The 21,099-nt window shown below is 41.1% G+C and overlaps 2 protein-coding genes across 5 annotated transcripts in view; one reads left to right on the forward strand and one right to left on the reverse strand.

Annotated features, from left to right (window-relative positions):
• The first annotated feature begins 1,782 nt into the window (after positions 1-1,782).
• DCP1 (decapping protein 1) lies at positions 1,783-5,078 on the forward strand. Of its 3 annotated transcripts, none has more exons than XM_043415406.1 (5): positions 1,783-2,322; positions 2,618-3,053; positions 3,166-3,660; positions 3,799-4,035; positions 4,300-5,078. In XM_043415406.1, the coding sequence occupies exons 1-4, from the start codon at positions 2,114-2,116 to the stop codon at positions 4,033-4,035; spliced, it is 1,377 nt and encodes a 458-aa protein (XP_043271341.1). In that variant the 5' UTR covers positions 1,783-2,113; the 3' UTR covers positions 4,300-5,078. The 3 variants fall into 3 exon arrangements, with proteins under 3 accessions (XP_043271341.1, XP_043271340.1, XP_043271342.1); XM_043415407.1 differs by having other exon boundaries at positions 1,784-2,322; positions 4,318-5,078; XM_043415405.1 differs by having other exon boundaries at positions 3,799-5,078.
• A 7-nt stretch (positions 5,079-5,085) lies between these two features.
• The window catches only part of LOC122408565 (BMP and activin membrane-bound inhibitor homolog), a 48,082-nt gene continuing 32,068 nt past the window's right edge, over positions 5,086-21,099 (reverse strand). Inside the window, exons 2-3 of one of the 2 annotated variants that reach the window (XM_043415413.1) lie at positions 7,222-7,515; positions 5,086-6,632 (exon numbers count right to left, since the gene is read on the reverse strand). In XM_043415413.1, coding sequence (XP_043271348.1) covers positions 6,379-6,632; positions 7,222-7,515 — 548 coding nt within the window. In that variant the 3' untranslated portion in view covers positions 5,086-6,378. Of the gene's footprint in view, positions 6,633-7,221; positions 7,516-21,099 lie in introns of those variants that run through there. The other variant, XM_043415411.1, reaches the window with a different exon arrangement.

Raw genomic sequence — 21,099 nt, forward strand, 5'->3', positions numbered from 1 at the left:
AAATATTGAAAAATTGCCAGGGATGACGAATCATTTAAAATGTGACATAATGAATTAGCAAGAAAGTTGGGAGTAAATGATATTTTTGAACGAAAATATATATCCTAAGAAACTTGTATATAAACGTATTTCGTAAGATTTGCGGTGAATTTACAAATAGCGGCGAATGAAGCACGTGGACTCTGCGCTGGGCTACTGCACAATAAGTTAATTTATACTGGAAACGCGCATGCATAGGCGCAGGACATATGAATTGCCCACCCACCCACCGGCGAGGCCGACGTAATTATAGTACCCACAAGAAGAAGGATATAAATTGGCGTCGAGCCGATACCGCGTCTCTTGATATATATTTATATATGCTTTCTTACGGCTTTTGTACCCAAAATGAAAACAATGATAAAAATGTGTATAAAGAGTTTGTATACGGCTATATATGTGTTATTTTAAACTAAAAGATGGTTATACTTTTTACCGCTATACACACGTCTTATGGAGTGCACTACTATATAGTGGTCCCGCCGCAAAAATTTTCTTTGTATATATAGTAATAATGCTTCAGCAGAGAGCAGAGTGGCTTGTTCAAAGTCTTCAAAGTTCATCCGCACGGTCGTCCATTGTAAATAATTAATAAGTTTCATATCCTATCTCGTGCACGTATCATCGACGAGCGAGCGGTAATAAAAGTCTGGAAAAAAGGAAAAGCGAAGAAAGAAGCAGCCTGCTGCGTGATCTTGGCCGATATATTTCTCCTAAATGATAGTTTCGGCTATATCTATAGCAGCGTAAGACCAAGTCCAGACTTTACGAAAATCATCGATAATGGAGGAAAACTTCAAAATTTTCAATTAATGTAAAGTAAAAAATATAAAAAATCAATTCAGGAGCCTCCCATATATAAGAGTTTCGAATGATTGAAAACCTTCCGACAATAAAAACCCCGAATGGTCATTTTTTCCGTTCCGACATGATTCAAACTCATCAGTTCAATTTTTTCCATGTATGTGTTCGCGAACGATAAATATATATAGCGGATGATTTTTCGGGATGGTGGGGAAAACTCACGCTTGAGCTTCGTAGCGAGAACAATGGAGAGAGCTTGTGTTAACAATTAGTATCACCGAATTCTGTTATAAAAACTGGACGCTGGCTCCCACCCATAAGGCAGTCCTAAATAACAGACTCGACCGTTCTGAGCCGAGAGAGAAGGTAGATCTGTGATAATGCCTCCTTTTCTATCTGATTTGTGCGCATGCACATATTTTTGTGTACAGTCTTAACGGAAAATCGTTTTCTGGTGTGCAGCATTTCCATGATTTCCATTGCGATTTCCATATTCGAGATTAGTCGTCGGCACGGGTCGTCGGTCGTTCCACCGTCGTTCTAGTCCCTACCGTTCTTCCAGCTAATTTTTTTGGTGGACTGTACCGACAAAGACAACTGCGGACAGACTTATTTCCTTGTCCAGGTAGTAGGAGTTCCATAATCATGTCAGGTGCTCCGTAGTGGAGATGGCAGGGAGAGCTCGAACCGCTAATAACGTTCGGACGCGATGGATCCTCGCGAGGCTTAAGGTGCTTTCCAATTAAACGCCACTATGTGTGGCGCACAGTACGTTTGAGAATTGACATAAAAAAAATCGCCCAACTTGATACGGAATTTTTTATTCTGATTTTTCTAATTTACTAATTTCCGACAAACGTCGGTTTTGATCCAATTTTCATCCAAAAGATAGGGTCAAAAATTCAACAATTCAATCGGACCATTCACAGAAAATGAAGAAGCCGCGTTATTATATCGCCAATTGTAAACTGAGATTCAAAAGCGCGTCACCTTCCACTTATTTTGAGAACTTGGAGGAAGACGCGCATTAAAAAAAACAGCGGAGACACATCTTGGACACATCCATGGGATTGCAACGTTTGAGATTTAGTATGGCGTATGACCGTAGAGCAGCTGCTTGTGTTTCACGAAAATACAAAATTATCGCAATATTATTGCGCAGTTTATAACGACAAAAAAGTGTTTTTAAGAGACGAAATCGTTTCGACGACCGGTTATTGAACGCGTTTGCCTTTCGGGATTCATTATTTGATCCATTTTCACATACAAAATGACGGATCTTACGGAATTGAGGATGAATGTAGCCGCGTTGAAACGCGTTGATCCTTACATAAAGGATATCCTGGAAACCGCGACGCATGTAGCACTTTATACTTTTAACGCGGACAATAACGAATGGGAAAAAACTGATATCGAGGGTGCCCTATTCGTTTATTCTAGAAATGGTGAACCGTACAACAGTATTCTCATTATGAATCGGTGAGTTATCATTTTTCTTTCTATCACTTTCTGAAAATTTCTTTCATCAAAATATTCTTGAAAACCCGCGGTTTTTTTCCTATCCACGAAGTTTCCTTTGAGCAAACTTTTTAGTTTATCTTTCATATTTCAAACATTTACAAATCAATTGTTATCATTGCAAACAAGAAAACACAAAAATCATTTTTTTGTTCAGGTTAAACTCGCGGTTTACTTGAAAAACTAATGAAAATATTCTTCTAAACGATCATCCATTAATTTACAAATATAAAATGTTTCTTGTTTAAATCTTCAGATTAAACACAAACAATTTAGTGGAACCAGTGACGTTGGGCTTGGATCTGCAGCTGCAAGAGCCATTTTTATTGTATCGAAACTCCAAAAGCGATATTTACGGCATTTGGTTTTATGATAAGGTTGAATGTATACGCATAGCGGCGATGCTTAATACCCTGGTGAAAGATTCAGAACTGAACCGTAAAGTTTCTGTTAATACTGTGCAAAAGAACAACAAAGTGTCCAAACCAAACACAAATAATGTGGACATATTCAGTATGTTGAGTAAAGCTCAAGAGGTTTTTAATACAAACAAAAGTGGAGAAGTGACTAGCGGCATTGGTTCCAAGTCTCCCATCAACCACAATGCTCGAGATATTTGCTGTCCGTTGTCTGCTCCACTGGGACCAGATGTCACCTCTCAGAGCGTCATGGATTTCTTTGCCAGAGCAAAGGTGAATTTTTTTCATTCTCATCACAGTTGTTATTTTCAGCTGCATGAGTTTATGTAATGTTAAGAAAAAAAAATGGGATAACAGTAGATAATAAATTTTTTTGAATTGACAGGTGAATACCGGTCACTTCAAAGCGGGTGATCATCCGAATGCGCACAACGTCGGTGTAGCAGAAAGTAAACCGATGTTGGCGCGTTTAATGTCTCATCCTGCGGCACATACGCTCGAGCATATTGAGAAACAACAAAGGTCAACGACGCCACAGCCAGGCTTGTCATCTCATGTACCGGCTCAACCCCAATCGTCGACCATCTCACAAGTGAATAACGTTGTTTCTGGCTCCTCATCTGCCAGAGCTAAAAGACACAACAAATCAAACGTGACGCAGGACGACTCGGTCGTTTCGGCTCTCACGTCAGTCTCTCAAGAACTACAACGACAGGTCAGTCGTAATACCAGCGACACCAATGGGGCCTCCAGTTTTCTCAGGATAGATTCACCAAGCGTTAAAACGGCTAATTCAACGAATCACCAGAGCAATAATATTGTCAGCTCATGCAAAACGGATCCTATTTTATCGCTCTTTGAAACTGAGAGCACAACTTTGGTGAGAAATTTTTTTCATCCTCGGAATAATCGATACGCGACGTCGTTTCAATAAATTGAAAAATTTCGTTTTATTATTGATTCGATGTTTATTTTTTGTGATTGAAATGTTCAATTAATGATTCGATGGGTTTTTCAGGAATCTGAGGATATAAAGGCGAGTGGGACATTGAAGAGTATGGTAACAGGTCCGGCTCTGATACCGCCTGTAATGTTTGGAGCGCCTAGTCCGTCGGAGCCATTGAGCAGACCATTGGAGCCATTAACGAGGAACCAATTGTTACAGGCTTTTAATTACCTTCTTCGCAGCGACCCGGACTTTGTGAATAAACTGCACGAGGCATATGTCAAATCGTTTGGCGAGATACTATCCTAGGTTCGTCGCACAAATTAATTAGGCCATGGCTAATTAATCAGAGTGATGAATACTTTAAATAAATAAACAAGAACGAATAGCGCACACTTGGGATTTCGTCCGGTGTGACGTTTATGAAATCATTTTTTAAAAAATGAAAAGACCATGAAATAGCGGGCAAACGCGAGCCAGTAAACTAAAGTCTCGATTTGAGAATAAAACAAAAACGTATCAAAAAAATTGGCAGTACATTCTCAACTGTATATAAAAAATGAAATTTAACAGAAAACTGTAATGTTCGAGGTGCGGGAAACAAAAGACAGGAGGGAATCTTATGCGAACCAACATCTGAAGACCGATCCAAGATTTTGTTGGAAAGAACCTGGGAACGAGAAAAAATTCGCAGAGTGAGCGCGAGGAGAAAAGAGAGAAGAAATGAAATAAAAAAAAGTAATATTGACAGACCATCTTGTCGACAGTATTTTTATAAAATAATAAGCACGTTATTCCAAGACAAAGAGTGAAATGTAGATGGCGTTTGCCGAGGACTCAAGAAACTACATAATGTTCTGTTTTATGTGGTAAACATGGCGATGGCCAGAATAAAAGCCGAAAAAGAAATTTGAGCGTCGAACAAGTTGAAGCAGCAGGGGGGAAGGTGAAATACAAAAGAAGAAAAAAGAATTTATAGACTGAGGTAAGAAACACGCGAACGATTTTAAACTGTGATGCCAAGACATTTATAAATTATACTTAGTGTTTTACGGTCACGAGAGCGCTGCAATGCTGAAAACCGAAAAAGCCCCGAACAGAAGCGAAAAACAAAAACCGCTTCTCAGAGAAATTGAAATGAATCACGAGAACGAAGAAGCGTGTATATTTTATGAAGTTATAATTAACGCGTATCCTTTCTGTAAACGCGGGGCGTCGGTACACATATGTGAGCGAATGTAATGTGCTGAAGCGAATGAAAAAATAAATAAAAACACATCCACACAGAAACGACAACAAGAGCAAAGAGTTAAAAAATAAAGGAAAAACAACGGTGGTGTTGAAGAAAGAAATCAAGTAGCCTTTTTTCATTTCCTTTATCATTCTAAAAAGTTTTTTTTGTTAATTTTTAGTTTTTTCTTTCCTCCAAACAATTCATAAACAATGAGACGAATGAATCTTGTCTCGTCGAAGATACGGTACTCCTCTTTGTATCTCGATACATTTTGATAATGCTTATTGTTTAATTATACGATACTATCACAATATATAATATTCGTCGTAAGGTAGTACATAAAAGTTGTCGGAGATTCAAATGGTCGTAGACACAAGTTATTCGTGATTCAATCCCCCGACTTTGTATTATTTGGGATAAATTTATATTGGAAATGAAATCTTGTTTGATTCTAAAAGTGGTAGAACCGGCGTTGGCGTTATTGACAATTCGACTTGAGAAATTTTCTACACACCCTTGGAACACGACTTTATTGTTTAGGGATTTACTCACGCGAATTCATCATTATTCGAATACAATGGAGAATCGCGATTGAAAAAATAAAAAAACATTTCTACATTCCTTTTTCAAACAAAAAAAGGATAGCTCACAAAAACAAATGGAAGAAGGTACGTTTATTATTTCAAATAATAAACAGTCCGATATTCGAGAGCAGAAGATGAGTTACTTACGAAACTATAAGATCGAATAATCAAAAAACATTAATCATACGTATTATTTACAGGAGATGCGAGACAACGATCCGACGTTGTCCCTTTCATATATTATTAACCCAATAATCATTGGAATTCTTTTCTCTATCACGAAACTTGCAATTTTTTTTACTCGCGTCGCGAGAAAAAAGAAATGCGCGGTTACGAGATGTTACATCGTCAATTACTTCGATATTATAATCTATGTTTACAAAGTTATTTGTGCGTGCGCGCGCACACGTTTTATCTATAGTTTACAATGGTGTTCGGTCAGAAAAATTCACAGCCAAGCGGAGCCCCCCATCGGACTCTCTAGCTTTTTAGGAGACTCGCGTCTCGTTATTTTACACATTAATCGTCGACAAAGAGCCACCCCTCGATAAAGGAGAACTTGTCAAGACGAGATGACTGTTCAGAAAATAATTTCCATTCTCTCTCATATGAAAAGAAAAGAAATTTTGGATTAACGATTTTCTTTTTACACTCTGGCAACATTTTTTAACGAAAATCATCAATCCAGTGTCACCGCTCACGCGTCACACATATTTCCTTAAAACGGAGTCTCTAGATCTCATTTTTTTTTTTCAATCCCTTTTGGAATTTTAAAAACATTTCATGTAATTCGTGTTTTTTTTTTTTAATTTTTATTTTTATTTTTATTCGCTTTTATACGAGAGGCACTTTCGGTGGTCCGAGCAACGGTGGTGCGTTGTCAAGCGTTCGATGCGGTCCGAGCTTGTCGCCCTGTGATGGCAATGGTTGCAACAGCCTTATCGCCAAACTCGCCAAAATCAAAAGAACAACGAGGCCGCATATCGGCACTGCGATCGTTGCCGTTTTGAACCATCCGTCGGTCGCTCGCGTAGCTGGCCCGGTTGGCTGTATCGGTCCCAAAAATGCTCGCTGATCACCGACCAATACTGAAAAACGGGGAAGAATAATTCATCGCTACTTTTATCACAGCAGGTATTACATTTTTCATTATCCACTTATGCCCGTTTTCTCCAACATTAGTCGAAGTATAATTTTAAACTCGGTTGATCGCCTAGGTCGAAACACTAGATGAAAAAAAAAATTGATGCGTCGGAGCAGAAAACAAACGGTCGTTAGGTAGGCTCACTTTTGTCTCCGAATCATTATAGGTTTACGGGAGAAAAGAATAGATTCGCCGTGTCGTATTACAAGATATAGAGCACGAAAACGGAGGAGCCCCTCCCCCCTGCCCCGCGGCTAGGTTCACGGAGGCACGTTCTACAAAGCGATTGCTCCGACTACAATTACGCGAGACTTAATTGACTAAAAATCGAGCCTCGAAAAAGGTTATTTTTGCGAATGAAAAAGATTTTAACGACAAACGAATCAGCCACGATTACATCGCGGCGAGGAGCATGAGACGCAATTTTGAATTAGGTTATACGTAGTTTTTCAATATTTAACAGCTGCACGATTGTTGTTCGTCGTGTTTTGGATGAACGAAAAAAATTGAGCATCATTGCGAGTTGCTTATACCTTGGAGTGTTTTGTTGAGTCTGTTGATCATCGCTGGGCTATCAACGTGATTGCAAAGATCTTGTTCGCAGCATAGAAAACCAGGCGGACATTGTTTTTCCTTGAAGCTCTCCTCGAGACAACCATTATTAGCGGAGTGTTCGGGTCTGAGAAAAGATGGGGAATTCGAGCCCAATGGTAATTCGGTGAAGCAACCTTTTCCCCGGCACATGTAGCCCTGTGGCACGCATTCTGGTTGATTGCAGTAACACCTAACCTCACCGACGCCTGCTACTGAATCGCTGTGTCGGGCTCCTGTAACATCAACACCGAAATCGAATATTTCATTACCGCCTGCTGGTATAATATTATTATTTATGTAACTATATCGAATAAACCCGTGTACGATTAGAGTGAAAGCTTTCTTATTTTGAAACCACTAAAATTTTCGTTTCTGTATGAGAGCCACGACAATATCCTTATGCTCGAAGCGAGCATAATATTATTACGGCTGACGCAAATTTATTGCGTACTACTGCAAAACGATTGCGCACTCGATTCTATTAATAATTCTTACTTTCTCGGTGTGAGGGAGAGAGAAATGGAGGCGTAGGGTTTATACAGTTGAAAATGTAATCGTGTGTTTAAAGATCACAGGGAGTTCCACCGAGTCACCGCTCGGAAGAAGTAAACTTGGCAAAACCACGGTGAATCGTCGGTTGAGGCATTCTTCTCTCATTCACCGATTTGCCCTTCCCGCAAGAGTCCGTCTTTTGTTTTCTCGTTTCATTGTTCAAACGTATATATACGTGAAGAGTTTCGCGAGCTCTCAAGACCTCGCTCCTTTGCAGGAGGTACAGGTTAACTATAAAGGATTAAAACACCATACATTTCCAATGTCCATGGGGATAGGAAGAGAGAACGAGAGAAGGGTTCTTTCCTCCGCCTTTACCCGAGGTTTTCTCTCTCTCTCTCTCTCTCTCTCTCTCTCTCTCTCTCTCTCTCTCTCAACATTCACGGGTGGTCCTCCGTCAACGAAATTGTTTTACTCTGTTATTTGTTTCTCAACTCGGACGATACGTCTTTGCTCCGTCGGAAGATTGCGTTCGTACAATGACGTTACAATTCTTCGTGGCTCGGAACTCTCTGTCATCGGGTATACGCAAACACGAACATATATACGTCAAACTACTGCATTTATATCTTTTGTCAGCCCCAATGAATAATTATTCCGATCGATGCTTTCTTTATGTACTTCATTTTTATACGCAGCTGTCTCATTTTATCATCATAACGACGATCACTCTGAAAATGGTTATTCGCGCGAAGCTCGCAATTAAATACCAACTTTTTAACATAGGTATATACTCGCAGCGAGTGAAATAATATATGCTAAACTGTTTTTACGATTAACGATTATCACAATTATCGCGATAATGATAATAATAGTAATAATAATGTACGCATATCCGCGCAAAGTATTAATTATATTCATTTATAACTTGATGTTTGTATAAACAAAGATGAGATAGATATGTATATGTGCCGCCGCGGAGAGTTTTATTCGGTGTGACTGGGCGCAAACGCGCCCGCGTATACACCAGCAGCACGAAGAGTCGTTATCCTTGCCGAATGTTTCTTCTTCTAACGAGTCGCTATGATCGAGAAGGGGTGCTCGTAAAAAAGATAATACTCGTTGGCTCCACTCGCATGTGCAATGTTTTCCTGCTCGCGGCTCCGCAAACTTTTTCACATATTATAATAAGCTTATATGACAAAATTTGTATGTGTCTCAAACTTAACAATCTCTATGTTAGCTCGTCAAATGGCGCGCGTGTGTGCTGGAAATATAAGATTGGGAAACGCTCGGAAACGGGGGAACGAGAAATCTTGAAATTGTTTTTTTCGTTTCGATCCAACGTTGGAGTTTGTTTGGGCAATCGAAGAAGAAAAAATTCAACAGACTTTCGTCTTCGGACGATAAAATAAATATACAAAATTAGCCCCGGTATGGAAAACATCTTTACCGCATCTTCATAATTTTACGATCCTTCGGACGCGCGATATCACAGGTTGGTTGCAATAAGACACGAAGATGATGCGTCTGTAATAAAAATCGATGTCCTAGTACGTAGCGTTGCGATGAAATACGCTTTGGAATATTTCGAAAATAATTTCACTTTTTAAGCGACGTGTAGTGAGCAAGAATTTTCCGACTATGTAAAATCTTTGAACGGATTATTTTCTTATAGAATAACACCTAAAGAACTATACACATAAATCAAGGCAACGGTAAACTATCGTTTAATTAAATAATAACAGAATCTAATCTCTCGACAAATGACCACTTACAACGTTACCTCGTTACTTCTGCTCAAACGACTATTAATTGTTCGTGAAAAAATCTCGTTATTGAAACAAAAACATCGTGCGAGTTGTTCGAATGTAAAAATCCGGTGGTGAAATAGTTGTTAATTTTGTTACAGTTCATATTGGCAAAAGCGAGAAGGAGTTAAGCGGAGAATCGATAATGAGAGGAAAAGACAGGGACAAAAGCCGAAAATCGTTTGTTGATGCGTGTCCGCTCGTTATTCTTGATGTACCAGTATGAGCAGCAGCCCCCCGTGATAAAGACGCAGAAAATCTTTTCTCCGGCAATCTCTTTCGTCAAAGGTATGCCACCGCAATTCTTCGCTCGATGAGAGGAAATTATTTCTTTCTCGCTCTTGCCGGTCTCTCTCTCTCCATCCAGCGTTGGGTCTGGGGCTTGCTAATAAGCCCGCGGCAGCTCCGGCACAGTTCTCTCCGGAGTGTATACACTATAAAAATCTCCCTCGGGCCATCCCTAAGAGAAAGAGGGAGAAAGAGAGAGGAGAGAGGGAAGCTCACCGAAGGTTGTAAAAAACGCTAAAACAGTCGAGTCACAAAAGAAAAATTAAAGTGGAGAGAGGGAGGGACACGCATACACGCAAAGAGAAAAAATCAAGTGTACACAAACATAAACGCGCGTGTGTGCAGTGACGGCTTCTGCCGAGAGCGACCGAGGAACTCGGTGCTCTTTCTCTCTTTCGCGTATGCGAGGATAAGAAGAATGCTGGGAGAAGATTGAGCGAAGAGAGATTGCCGACTGAGAAAAAGAAAGATGCCAAAGAAAAGATCTCATATACATAGCTAACGTTCCTCATTTATCCAACGTATATACTATACGAGCCATTCCGTTCCAAATCCATCACAATTTACTTCCGTTCATTTTTTTTCCCCCTACCCGAAATACCGGCTAAAATAGCAGCCGATCAATCGCAATTGGAAATTGAATCTTTTCCCTCGATCCCAGCATTTCTCGGATCAAGTACCGAGAGCCGATCGTTCAAACGGATTGTGTTTTAATTTCAATAAACTCTTGTAATGCCCCGAGGAATGATTTTTTCATCATATATTTCGCGTCAAAGGGACCATATTTTATTTGTAGAAATACAGACATGAAATTCTTTCTTCTTTCTCTCTTTAGTTCTGCGCCTCGTTCACTGTGTATTTAAAATAAAAATGAAAATGGAGGAAAGGGAAGATCGAAAGAGGGGAGAAAGAAGCAGCAGCGGGAGGTCGAAGCAGCTCGGGCAGAATAAAAATGCCGCGAGGTCTGGTTCGTGCGGCGGTAGGACCCAGCCCCGCGAAGAACAAGATGATGAAGAAGAAAGAAGAGGAGGAGGAGGAGGGGGGAGGAAGAAGAAATAGTAGCGGCGAGGCCTCGGAATCGTTCTGTGAAGAGAGGAAGGCCCCCGCGTCCGAAAACAAACATACTGCTTCGTCGGGCCGTTAGTTATGCGTCCCGGGCATATTAATTATTTTCCGACAAGCTCGCATTATTACAATACTTCTCATACATATATATCTATGCACGTTGAGAGATGGAGATTCTTTGACTTTTTATTCTCTCCCAATTCCTCACCGCCTATCGTGGCCTTTGGTCGATCGACCGATCATCGCTTGCCGCGATCGAAACTCGTTCCTCGATCCTTATAGTCATCGCTACCTACTGCTTGGGAAGGAACTAACAATTGAAAAAACAATTTAACGAGCTAATCCAGACTAATTTGGCAATTAATTAATGGAGATGCTAATTAATGGCATATGAGAGAGCGCATCGCAAAATGGTTTTAGAAATTTTGTCAAGTCTCACCGAGAAGCGTCGTTTCTCGGATTTCTAAAGACTTTGCAATTGTCGCAAGTTGCAAGAAAAGTTGCAAGTTTCTCCTCCGTTATCATTCTTCGAAGATCGTTCGGCCAACGTCTCCGGCCTCTTTCTCCGGATAATTTTTTCCCGTTAGACTCTCACTCTCGTGTCTCCTGTTTCCTTATTTCCCGGTTATAGTCACAAGACACCGCGCGTCTGCTGCTAGCTTACGCGTTTAAATGTTACACAATCAGCGCGAGAAAGCGCACCTGCTGGGAGTCTCCTTGCGACTCGTATCTTTCTTTTTCATTTTTTTTTTTTTTTTCTACGGATAACACACGAGGCTCGTAAAACTCGTGAGGCCCGCAAATTACTTTCGTATAGATATTGCTGATTATTTCGTTAAAGCGAAAGTGCATCGGACGCCAAATATCCGCGAGGAAAATATCGAATTTGTATGGATCTCGCGGGTGGCCGAGAATCGAGATTTATAAATTTTAATAGACATTTCTTACGAATGATCGGAATCAACGAAAAAAATGTTTAATTCCGACATCCGTCGCAGCATGAACGCGCGCGCAACGCGCAGTTTATGCTGCTCCGAAGAATATATAATATATTAGGAAAAAGAATTTGAGAGAAAATCATAAAGTTCCGTCTTTATACACACCATAATTTTGGTCATCCCGCGACTAGGTATATTGTTTTTTCTTTTCAATCTCTCGCTCGTAATGCGAGTCAGACATGGAAGCGCAGGAGCAGAAGAGGCTGCTCCCCGTTCTCACGACATTCGTTAAAATTTTATCCTGCTCCGGACGCAACGACGTCGAATAAAGGAAATTTTATCAACCTTTTAATGTGCAAGGTGCCTCGCAAAATTGGCTCGAAAATAAAAAAATCGTTTCAAGGATAACTCGTCGCTTCAAAAATTTCATTCTATAAATGTAAAGGAGAATGTTTATGTGTAATTCTAATTCCTAATCTTGGCTCTCATTAACGCAGAGCCGCTGCCCGCCGCGTTTGCGTTATATGGTTCATTAGTATATATATAAGTAATGTTTACGAATACGCGCGCAAAGGTGGACGGAGAGAGGTAGCGCAGAGCGCGTTCTTTTCATTCCAATTACAACGGACTTCGTTCGAATCGATTTTTTGTTCGTTTGTGATTTTCTCATTTTATATATATATATTGTGTAATAGGGATTCAAGTTAGTATGACCGATGCGTAGCTTTCTACAAAACCCGAGGCTACGCATAACGTGCAGCATGAAGCGATATACGCGATGAAAATAAGTCGTTGAAAAATCGTGCAGACTGAAATCTCGTACCGCGAAAGAAAAGAGACGAATAACGTTGAAGTTTGCAACGTTGGAGCCCAACGAAATGATCTAAAAAAACTCTCCAACAATTCCAGAATTTCTCCAACTTTCAATCTACACCGTGATTGATTTCGTGAAATAAAAAATTAATCAATTATAAATGTTTTTTTCGTTAAATTCGTTGGACCTCGACGTTGCAAAGTTCAGCGTCGTAATAAAGGACGATGCGACACGAATAAAGTGGAATGATGGATAAAAATGAGAAATTTCGATGGAACGTATATAATGAGTTCGTATTCATGAGAATCTATATAATTTAATTGCTGGAAAGCAATAATATAGAAGAATGTCGTCTCTCTTGATAAATCGCGAACCACTCGCCACGCCGCATGAATATAGCCTTTAATGCGAAAGTTATCAACGGCGCGTGCAGCCAGCAGATGGCTATTAAATAAACTCTACTAATCGACGTTACATCAGTCGGTGTAACACAACGAGCGGGACCACACGTGCTCGAATCTCGTGCATCGAGTAGAAGCAGAAAACACGTGTATACTATACCGCGACAAATACTTTGTCTATAAATTTCTTAGAGATCTTATAAATCTTAGAGAATTCAACGTGATATTAAACAAGCGATATGTGGAGAATCATAGAGCGAGATTTGCAAATGAGCCTGCGGGGATTGCGACGCGCTACCGTTCGGCGGTGAGACACGCCCGCCCGATTTTATTATCGCATCATTTCGTTAGCTCTTCATAGATGAATAATAAAAATCAAACGAAATTATTGGTAGCAGTTCGCTGTTATCATTTTATTCGAAATATAAATTAAACTTGAGCTATTGCCCAATTAACGAATAAAATTAAAATCATCCATAATGAAATTTGTGGAATCGTATTGAATAATATGTACGAGTATATTATTGCTTTTACCATGGAATATTCTGTATTCGAGGTGTGTATGCGAATTGATAAATAATAATCTCTCATAATGCACGCACATCGCCTCGCGTGCGTATTCGCAGTATCGTATTAACTCCGATGCGTTTTCTCTATTCTTCTAACGTTTCGAATTGTTCTTTTTTCCTTTCCATCGTCAACCGACGTCGTTTCATTTATTTAACATGCGCGGACCCGGCCGGGCGAGCGCGTACAATCTTTTATTTCAAATTCGGCAATTTGCACGTATTTCTCATTTATTCGTTGACGGGAGTCTCGTGCGGTAATATTCGCGGGCGCAGAGGCTCTCCGCTGGTCAGCGACGCGTATTTATATACATATTTATAGCGGGTAGCCCGCGCCGATACGTACGCGCACCTTGCATGTTTTATTTATAAACTTTCCCGACGAGGTCGATGCGACGACGAATTGAAAAATGAAGAAGAAAAAAACATGGTTGAAAAGACACGACGGACAATGGAACAGGCTTTACGTGTCTACGAAAAAAAAATACATTCCTGCGCGCATGAAACCATACCGGCTGGGGAATAAAATCATTCGGTAACCGCGCTGAGACAAATTTTCATTGGAGCGAAAAAAAAAATCAACGAGCTTCGAAGAATATATGATCGCGCGGATCGCGGTACGTTTCAATTGAAAAAGTATACGAATGAAGGAATCGGAGTTTGTTAAAAGATAAATGAATCACGATAAAATTTCTATATATACTTGATTCAATCGCCGCGTACGCGTTACTTCTGCGTTCATGCGTTCGCGGTCATAAAATCCTCCGATAATGATGATAATGCCGGACATCGCACAGCAGTCCGATGATCCGATGTTTTCTTCTATCCTTTCACGACCTCTGTTCTGTATATATTCAAGATTTATATACTCTATTACTTTTTGTCTCGGCTCCGCATTGCCGATATGCAGATATATTTGTGAATTAGCTTGAGCATTTATATCGTACATAAATTTATGTATGTATATTACAGACATCGATAAAGAAGAACATGGACACGGATATATCGATAATGCTCGTTCACGATGATTTTCTCGAGAATGATCGAGTGTTGGTGGGGAGCGCGCGGAGCGCGTACATTCGTTGCAATATTGCAATTGCAATTGGCGCCAGCACCGAGTCCCTTGGCCGTCTCGAGTGTGTTGACTCATCGAGCATAGCGAAAGAAGATGAAAAAAGGAAGACGGAGATGAAATGGAAGTGAGCGGAGAAAGGGAGGCAAAGAGAGAGAAAGCACGGCGTTGCCGCAGTCGAGTTCGATTGAATATAAACGCGCGAGGTGTTAATGCGATTTCCGTTATGCAGTTCGAGCCGGGCACGTGTCACGCGCACGTGTTCAATAAAACGCCTCGATTTTGGCACATGTAATTATCCCCTTTCGACGGAAAACATCAATGTACGTAACAGGGTGCCCGGACGGGGGGACTCAAAATTGTGAAAAATTTTTAAAATAAAATAAAAATGAAAAATCTTAAACGCGAAGATGCGACTACAAGAATCGAGAATCGGGTACAAAAAATTGATTCACCGTCCACGGTAGCAGAACAGAATTGGCATGGCGCAACCGGCCGACCACATAATCCGGCGGGTATGGCTGGTAGCTCGTATAATTCACGCATGCGAGAAGCCAGAGTCATTGGTCAAGGTGTATAAGAGCGTTGAATTTTTCTAAAAGGTCCCGTAATTCCGGCACTAAGGAGCAGGACACCTGTTTTTCGAATGATATACACAGACATACACACCGAGCGTGTATAAAAAATGATGAAAGTATAAACGTGCGCGGGTACGCGTATAAACTAAAAAAGAAAATATATGGCCGAATGAAATGAAAAAGAAGAAAGTGGGAGGGAGGGAAGGCTACGGACACTCGAGAAGGAATGTTTCAGAAGTAATGCGAAAAATAAATTAAAAATCATAATACGAATAATAATGATGGTAAAGAAGGTATAATAATAATAATAATAATGAGCAGAAATAAAGGAGTAAGAATTAAGATAAAACTGGTCCCGCTGCCGCGATGTTTTCATCTTTTTTCTCTCCTTCTCTCTTTGAATATTTTTTTTTTTTCGTTTTGGACGTTGGGCCTCTTGGGTCCAATGGTCCCTGAATCCTCGCAACTCCCTGAGGCTCACCCGTACAGGAGAGACCGTTTCGTGAGAACGTTCCCTCTTGGTATGATCGAGAGGCAAAGGGGAGAAGCAGCAGCAGCAGCAGCAGCAGCCTCGTATAGTTTAATCGCGAGGTTCTCGCTCGCGCGAGAGAACAACTCTTGGAGAGATCCAGCACCCTGCGGCTGTAAGAGCACTCTCATTCTCGAGGCTCCTCTTCAACTGTTTTCTCTTCTCAACTCCTTCGCTCATGTAGCAGCACATAATACAGTATACGTGTACACGCAGAGTTTACAACAGACGCGCGGACTTTAATAGTCGGGTAATTAAAAATAATAACGATTGGTATAATGGAGCTCTCTCGGGTCTCTTTCGCTAAAGACGCTGAAGAATACTTGAATCCACGAACAACGAATTTTCACTCGTGAGCAAAAACAAAGTGAGGCGAGTCGATATTTTCGAAAAACCCGTATACGAATCGATGCAATATTATACTGAAAATATAATATTAATATGGGATAATTGAAAAAATCTGTAAATTAAGCGGTGTAGGTTGAAAAACTCCAAATTTCAAATTCCACAGGAAACGATGTTGAAGATTTACTGGAATTATTTGAGAGCTTTTTTTTAGATCATTTCGTTCAACTCCAACGTTGCAAACTTCAGTGTCATGAGTATGTTTGAATTTGCGGTTATCTGGGAAGACGAGTTGACGCGGAAACAGTCCGAGAGGGTACTTTTTTTTATTTTCGACTTTGAATATATTAAATGAGAAGAGATAAATGAGAGACAAGAAATTTTCAGTATGTATATACAAGTTTTTGGGAGTTTGGGGTTTCTGGTCCCACCGCGGGGGGTCGTCAAAAGTTTCATAGGAGTTCGGGACGACGCTGTATACAACCGAGAGCAAAATAAAAGAACGAGCCACGAGAAGAATATATCAAACCGAGGGAGGAGGGGGCTTTTTTTATTGATAAACGCCAAACAGAAAGGATAACGAGATAACGGTTATAGCGTACAAAACGCTTCGAGGCACGTCGAATTTCTTTTTTAGCCATTCATCTTTAATTATTATAGATCGGTATTAACACAGTAAGAAGAGCTCGGACAAGTGCACAAAGATATGCACAGCACGGCTGCGAGGCGCCCTGTTTTGTCTCTGCGCTTAATTCTTTTCTTCTCGAGTCAGCGACTGGAAGTGACTGGTCATCCGGGTCCTCGGGGAGAGGGACTCGATGGCATAGAGGATTTTTTCTTTTCGGAAGGTCCCCTCGACGTTCCGGAGAATTTTCGACTCGACGGGAGGCCACGTGGTTCGGTATTCTGTCGGATACTTATGGCGGCATGTTTTCTCTTTGGCTTACGCGCACATAAGATACACAAAGAGAGAGAGAGAGAGAGAGAGAGCGAAAGCGAATTTTTTTTTTTTTAAACGAGTATAAAACAAAACGAGGAAATCCGGTAGGAGCACAAATACTAGTCAATAAGTCAATATGGAGAAACGAATGGTAATCGGTCCGATGTGATATTTTTCGCGAGGACCCGGCTCCGAAGTTTCATCATTAGTAGCAACAATTATTTTTATTACGAACCCTCGGTAACGGAGATTTTTTTTCAACCATTTATTGTGAGAAAAAGGATGATCGGCAAGAGAATCTCACAAACTCGCGTCCCACGATATTCGAAAAAGCGTACCCTCGCCATCAACGCTTTTTGCCGCGGTTCATTCCAGACCTTCGTCGAGTGCCACGAGTGTCTCTTCCATACAGAGACCTTCTCGCAAGAAATGAGCCAGCCGATATTTTTTCACACAAAATCAACTATCCGCCGTTCTAAAGTTTTATTTTTTTAAATCATCAACGGTTCATCCGAAAACCATAGAATCTCTTTAAAAAAAAAATTTATTCTCCTTAGTGGACATTTACAAGAAAAATGAACGAATCGATGATCGAAGCGTCGCTGCTCTCATTCAGAATTGCGCGACAAAATCGCGATTTTCCCCATTCATTTTGTTCCTTCGTGATATTTCAATTGACGGAGGAAAGTGTTAAAAAACTCCTTAACCGCGTATGAAATATTGTTCGGTGTTGTTTCCCAAGCGCGTCTCTCTCGCAGGGATATTAAGGCTTTTTTTCGAGAGGGTGCGGAACGGATTCGATGCGAGCCGCATGCACGCGAGAGAGTTTCTTCTCCTCGCTCGATGCTCTGGCATAAATGTTTCGTAGCCTCGCACTTACAATGCGTATATATAGACATAACGAATACACGTACGAATTTAAAAGACTGTCATTTTGCTCTCTTGACTCTTCTGCAACACTCTCCGACCCCCAGCATTCTTAAATACAGACATAATACACATACGCGTTGAAAAAGAGCACGAAATAAACGTGCCTCTTTCTCGCGTGTCTACGTTGCCGACTTCTGGCGCCAGTGGCCTCTCAAAGATCGTCGTCGTCGACGTCGACGACGTCGCCGAGCGCATGACCCAACGGAAAAAAAAGAACCTAAAATCCGAAGAGAGCGGTAGAAAAAAAGAAAAAGAGAGAAATAACGAAACGCGGAAAAGGGATCGAGCAGCCAGAAGAAGAATCGTCTCTCGTTTATAGTGGGAAGTAAAAGAGGCAGAGAGAGAGAGAGAGAGAGCGGACAAAAAAGGAAGAAGGAAAGAATGATTTAGTTGGCGGCAAATCGTCCTCCTACTTCCGCTCTAATATAATACGGGGCACGTGCGCACGGAAGTAATTCCGCGTACATATGCATATATTCATATATGAGGATAAATAGAAAAGTGGTGCACGCGCCGTGATACCCGTAAAATCACATTGAATAGATATTTATTCACGAGGAATGATTCTCGGTAAGGAATGAAGGGTTATTGATGCGGTGAATTCGTTACGAAGACAGATGACAAGAAGTTATCTTTCAATCTCTCGTTATACTCATGATCAACGGAATCTTTTGTAATAACGTTAATTAACTTTGAGCAGGATCGATGTACCGCGCGCATTCGCACACGCGAGATCGAGGGGGGCGAAAAGTTCGTTGAGAGTGGCGTGTGCGCGCCCGCCAACGATTGATCTCGATCATGCGAATGCACTTTCCCATACCGCAATCCCCGTATCACGTCGCGCGCGTCATCGTTGACGAGTTTTCTTAATGTCATTATAACATGATGATCGGTCGAGCATAATGAGCGCGCCAACGCAATTCCACTTTCGCGAGTATCGCATAACATCGAACACGATCAATCTCGCTTCTTTTGCGAGCTTACTTCTGTCCCTCTGCTCCTCCTTGGGATTATGTGGAAAAAAATGTTTTATAAAAATCTCACCGATTCGAAGTCTGGAACCGCCAAGATAGACGGTCGCAAATCGTCGAGACGACGAACCGAAATTTTGCTCTTCAACCATGCGGGATTACCCTCGGGCTATATAACTTTTACCTGTCCCTCTATAATGAACATTCTTGTCTATTTGCCCCTGGGAATTTCCTAAAATTGTGCCCGCAGGCATTGCAAGAGTCTCGCCGGGTTTTGGCAGATTTTCGTTGCAAGGAAACGAAAGTATTTTGCGTACCTATAGTTCTACGTTCGTTCTATTAGCGATTCAACTCGCTCGCGGCGGAGAAGACAGGAAAAAGATACGTTTTTCAGAGACGAAAAAAATCATTTTTTATTGCACAATTGTGAGAATTTTTCAAATAAAGTTACGCGTAACCGGGTGTTGAAATAAACGAAATACATATTTGGAAGAGCGAGACTTAGCATAAGAAAGATAAAATGAGAAAAATAATACGAGGAAGCAACTCGGAGATGTTGAACAGCAGTGAGGAAGAGGAAGAGCAGAGAAAAAGATAAAAAAAAAAAAAGAGGAAAGATCGTTGGCAAGACCTGGGCTGATTCGGGGTGGCAATTAGCAAGAACAATGGGGATGGCGAAGGGTTGGTTGGTGGGTCTTTTCTGAGAAGTAGGAGGGTCCGAACCGGCGCGGTGCCCGGTTCGGCAAAGCTCAACACGGTAAAATCGGGACAGGTATACATTAGAGAGAAGAACGTCGATTTCGGGTTTGACGCAAAGTGCATATGTGTATACACACACAGGCGCGCGCGTAAACGAAAACTAGCAGTGGGAGTGGAAGAGAATTAAGGGGTACCAGCGGGAAAGCAAAGACTCTGAAATTTTGCCTCTTGTTCTCTGCTCCGAAGCAGAGAACAAGAGTTTGCAGAGTCGAGACTCTTTTTTTCATGGCCACCGACGAATCGTACGCATCTACATAAATGTTGATTGTAACAACTCGGGCTGTTTGTTTTCTCAATTGAAGAAATAAAACTTGATTTTGACACCAAAGAGGAATGAATTTTTCTTGGATCAATTATTCGAAGCTTCTGAAAAAAACTTTTCATATATAATAAAAGTTGTAATGGGAAATGCGGTTTTCCAAATAAAAAGCTTTTACATCGTAATGTAATGAGATTTTTCGAGGATAACGCGATCATTGGTTACAAAGTCTTTAATGGAATAAAAGAAACTTGTTTTGTTCGCGCAGTTCCGATTTCTTTTGCTCGATCGATCTCGCGTCCGCCCCGGCGATTACGAGGGCATGACGCCAGTAACTGGTCTTCCGGCTGACTCTCGCGCGTGCTCTGAACGTACAATTGAATCTCATGGGTGCAACGATACGAAAAAAGGAGCGATCGCGAATCGCCTCGACTCCCGTTACAATCATATATATCTTTCCTCTTTTCCCCTTTCCTCGGGCTCACTCTCCCGCTTCCTCGTTCCCGACAACTTTTCGAAACGGTCTTATCGATCTTAGATTCAGTTTTCGCCCGACAAATTCTGCATAATTTGAAATTCCTTAGACCTTTTTCATATTTTGTTGTTTCCTTCTTGGGCCCAGTGTTTAATACTCGTCTTGAGAAAACTTTTCTCGCGTCCAGTACGCTACCTCGCGATTTTGCGCCAGCTCGAGAGTACTCGAACTGCGGAGACGCGTTCTTATCCGCAATCACTGACGTTATACACAAATTGCACTTGCGCCTATTGCGCATACGGGCCTTTCCATACTCGCGAACGCCGCATAAAAATCATGCCAATTGAAATCCGACATTGCGATAAGAGAATTTGGGTCGTCTCGAAAGCCCTCGTATGCAGATAATTTTCAATGTTTCGCAAATAAAGCGAGACGAATATTTGCGGTATGGGAATTGAAAAATTTAACAACGAATTGCCCGTACGTTGGTACAGGGACTATTAGAGCGCATGGTCTGCTCGGAGCTCTCGCGCGACTATATAATTATATCCAGCCGCTTCATATACCCTCTTTTTCGCTCTCTC

The sequence above is a fragment of the Venturia canescens genome, chromosome 3 (assembly GCF_019457755.1).
Source record: "Venturia canescens isolate UGA chromosome 3, ASM1945775v1, whole genome shotgun sequence".
Classification (NCBI taxonomy): domain Eukaryota; kingdom Metazoa; phylum Arthropoda; class Insecta; order Hymenoptera; family Ichneumonidae; genus Venturia; species Venturia canescens.

Excerpts from the sequence above, each read along its gene's own strand:
- DCP1 (XM_043415405.1), top strand. The coding sequence starts at position 2,114 with ATGACGGATCTTACGGAATTGAGGATGAATGTAGCCGCGTTGAAACGC. Across the intron at positions 2,323-2,617 it reads AGTATTCTCATTATGAATCG|ATTAAACACAAACAATTTAG; the intron begins GTGAGTTATCAT and ends TTAAATCTTCAG. Across the intron at positions 3,661-3,798 it reads AAACTGAGAGCACAACTTTG|GAATCTGAGGATATAAAGGC; the intron begins GTGAGAAATTTT and ends TGGGTTTTTCAG.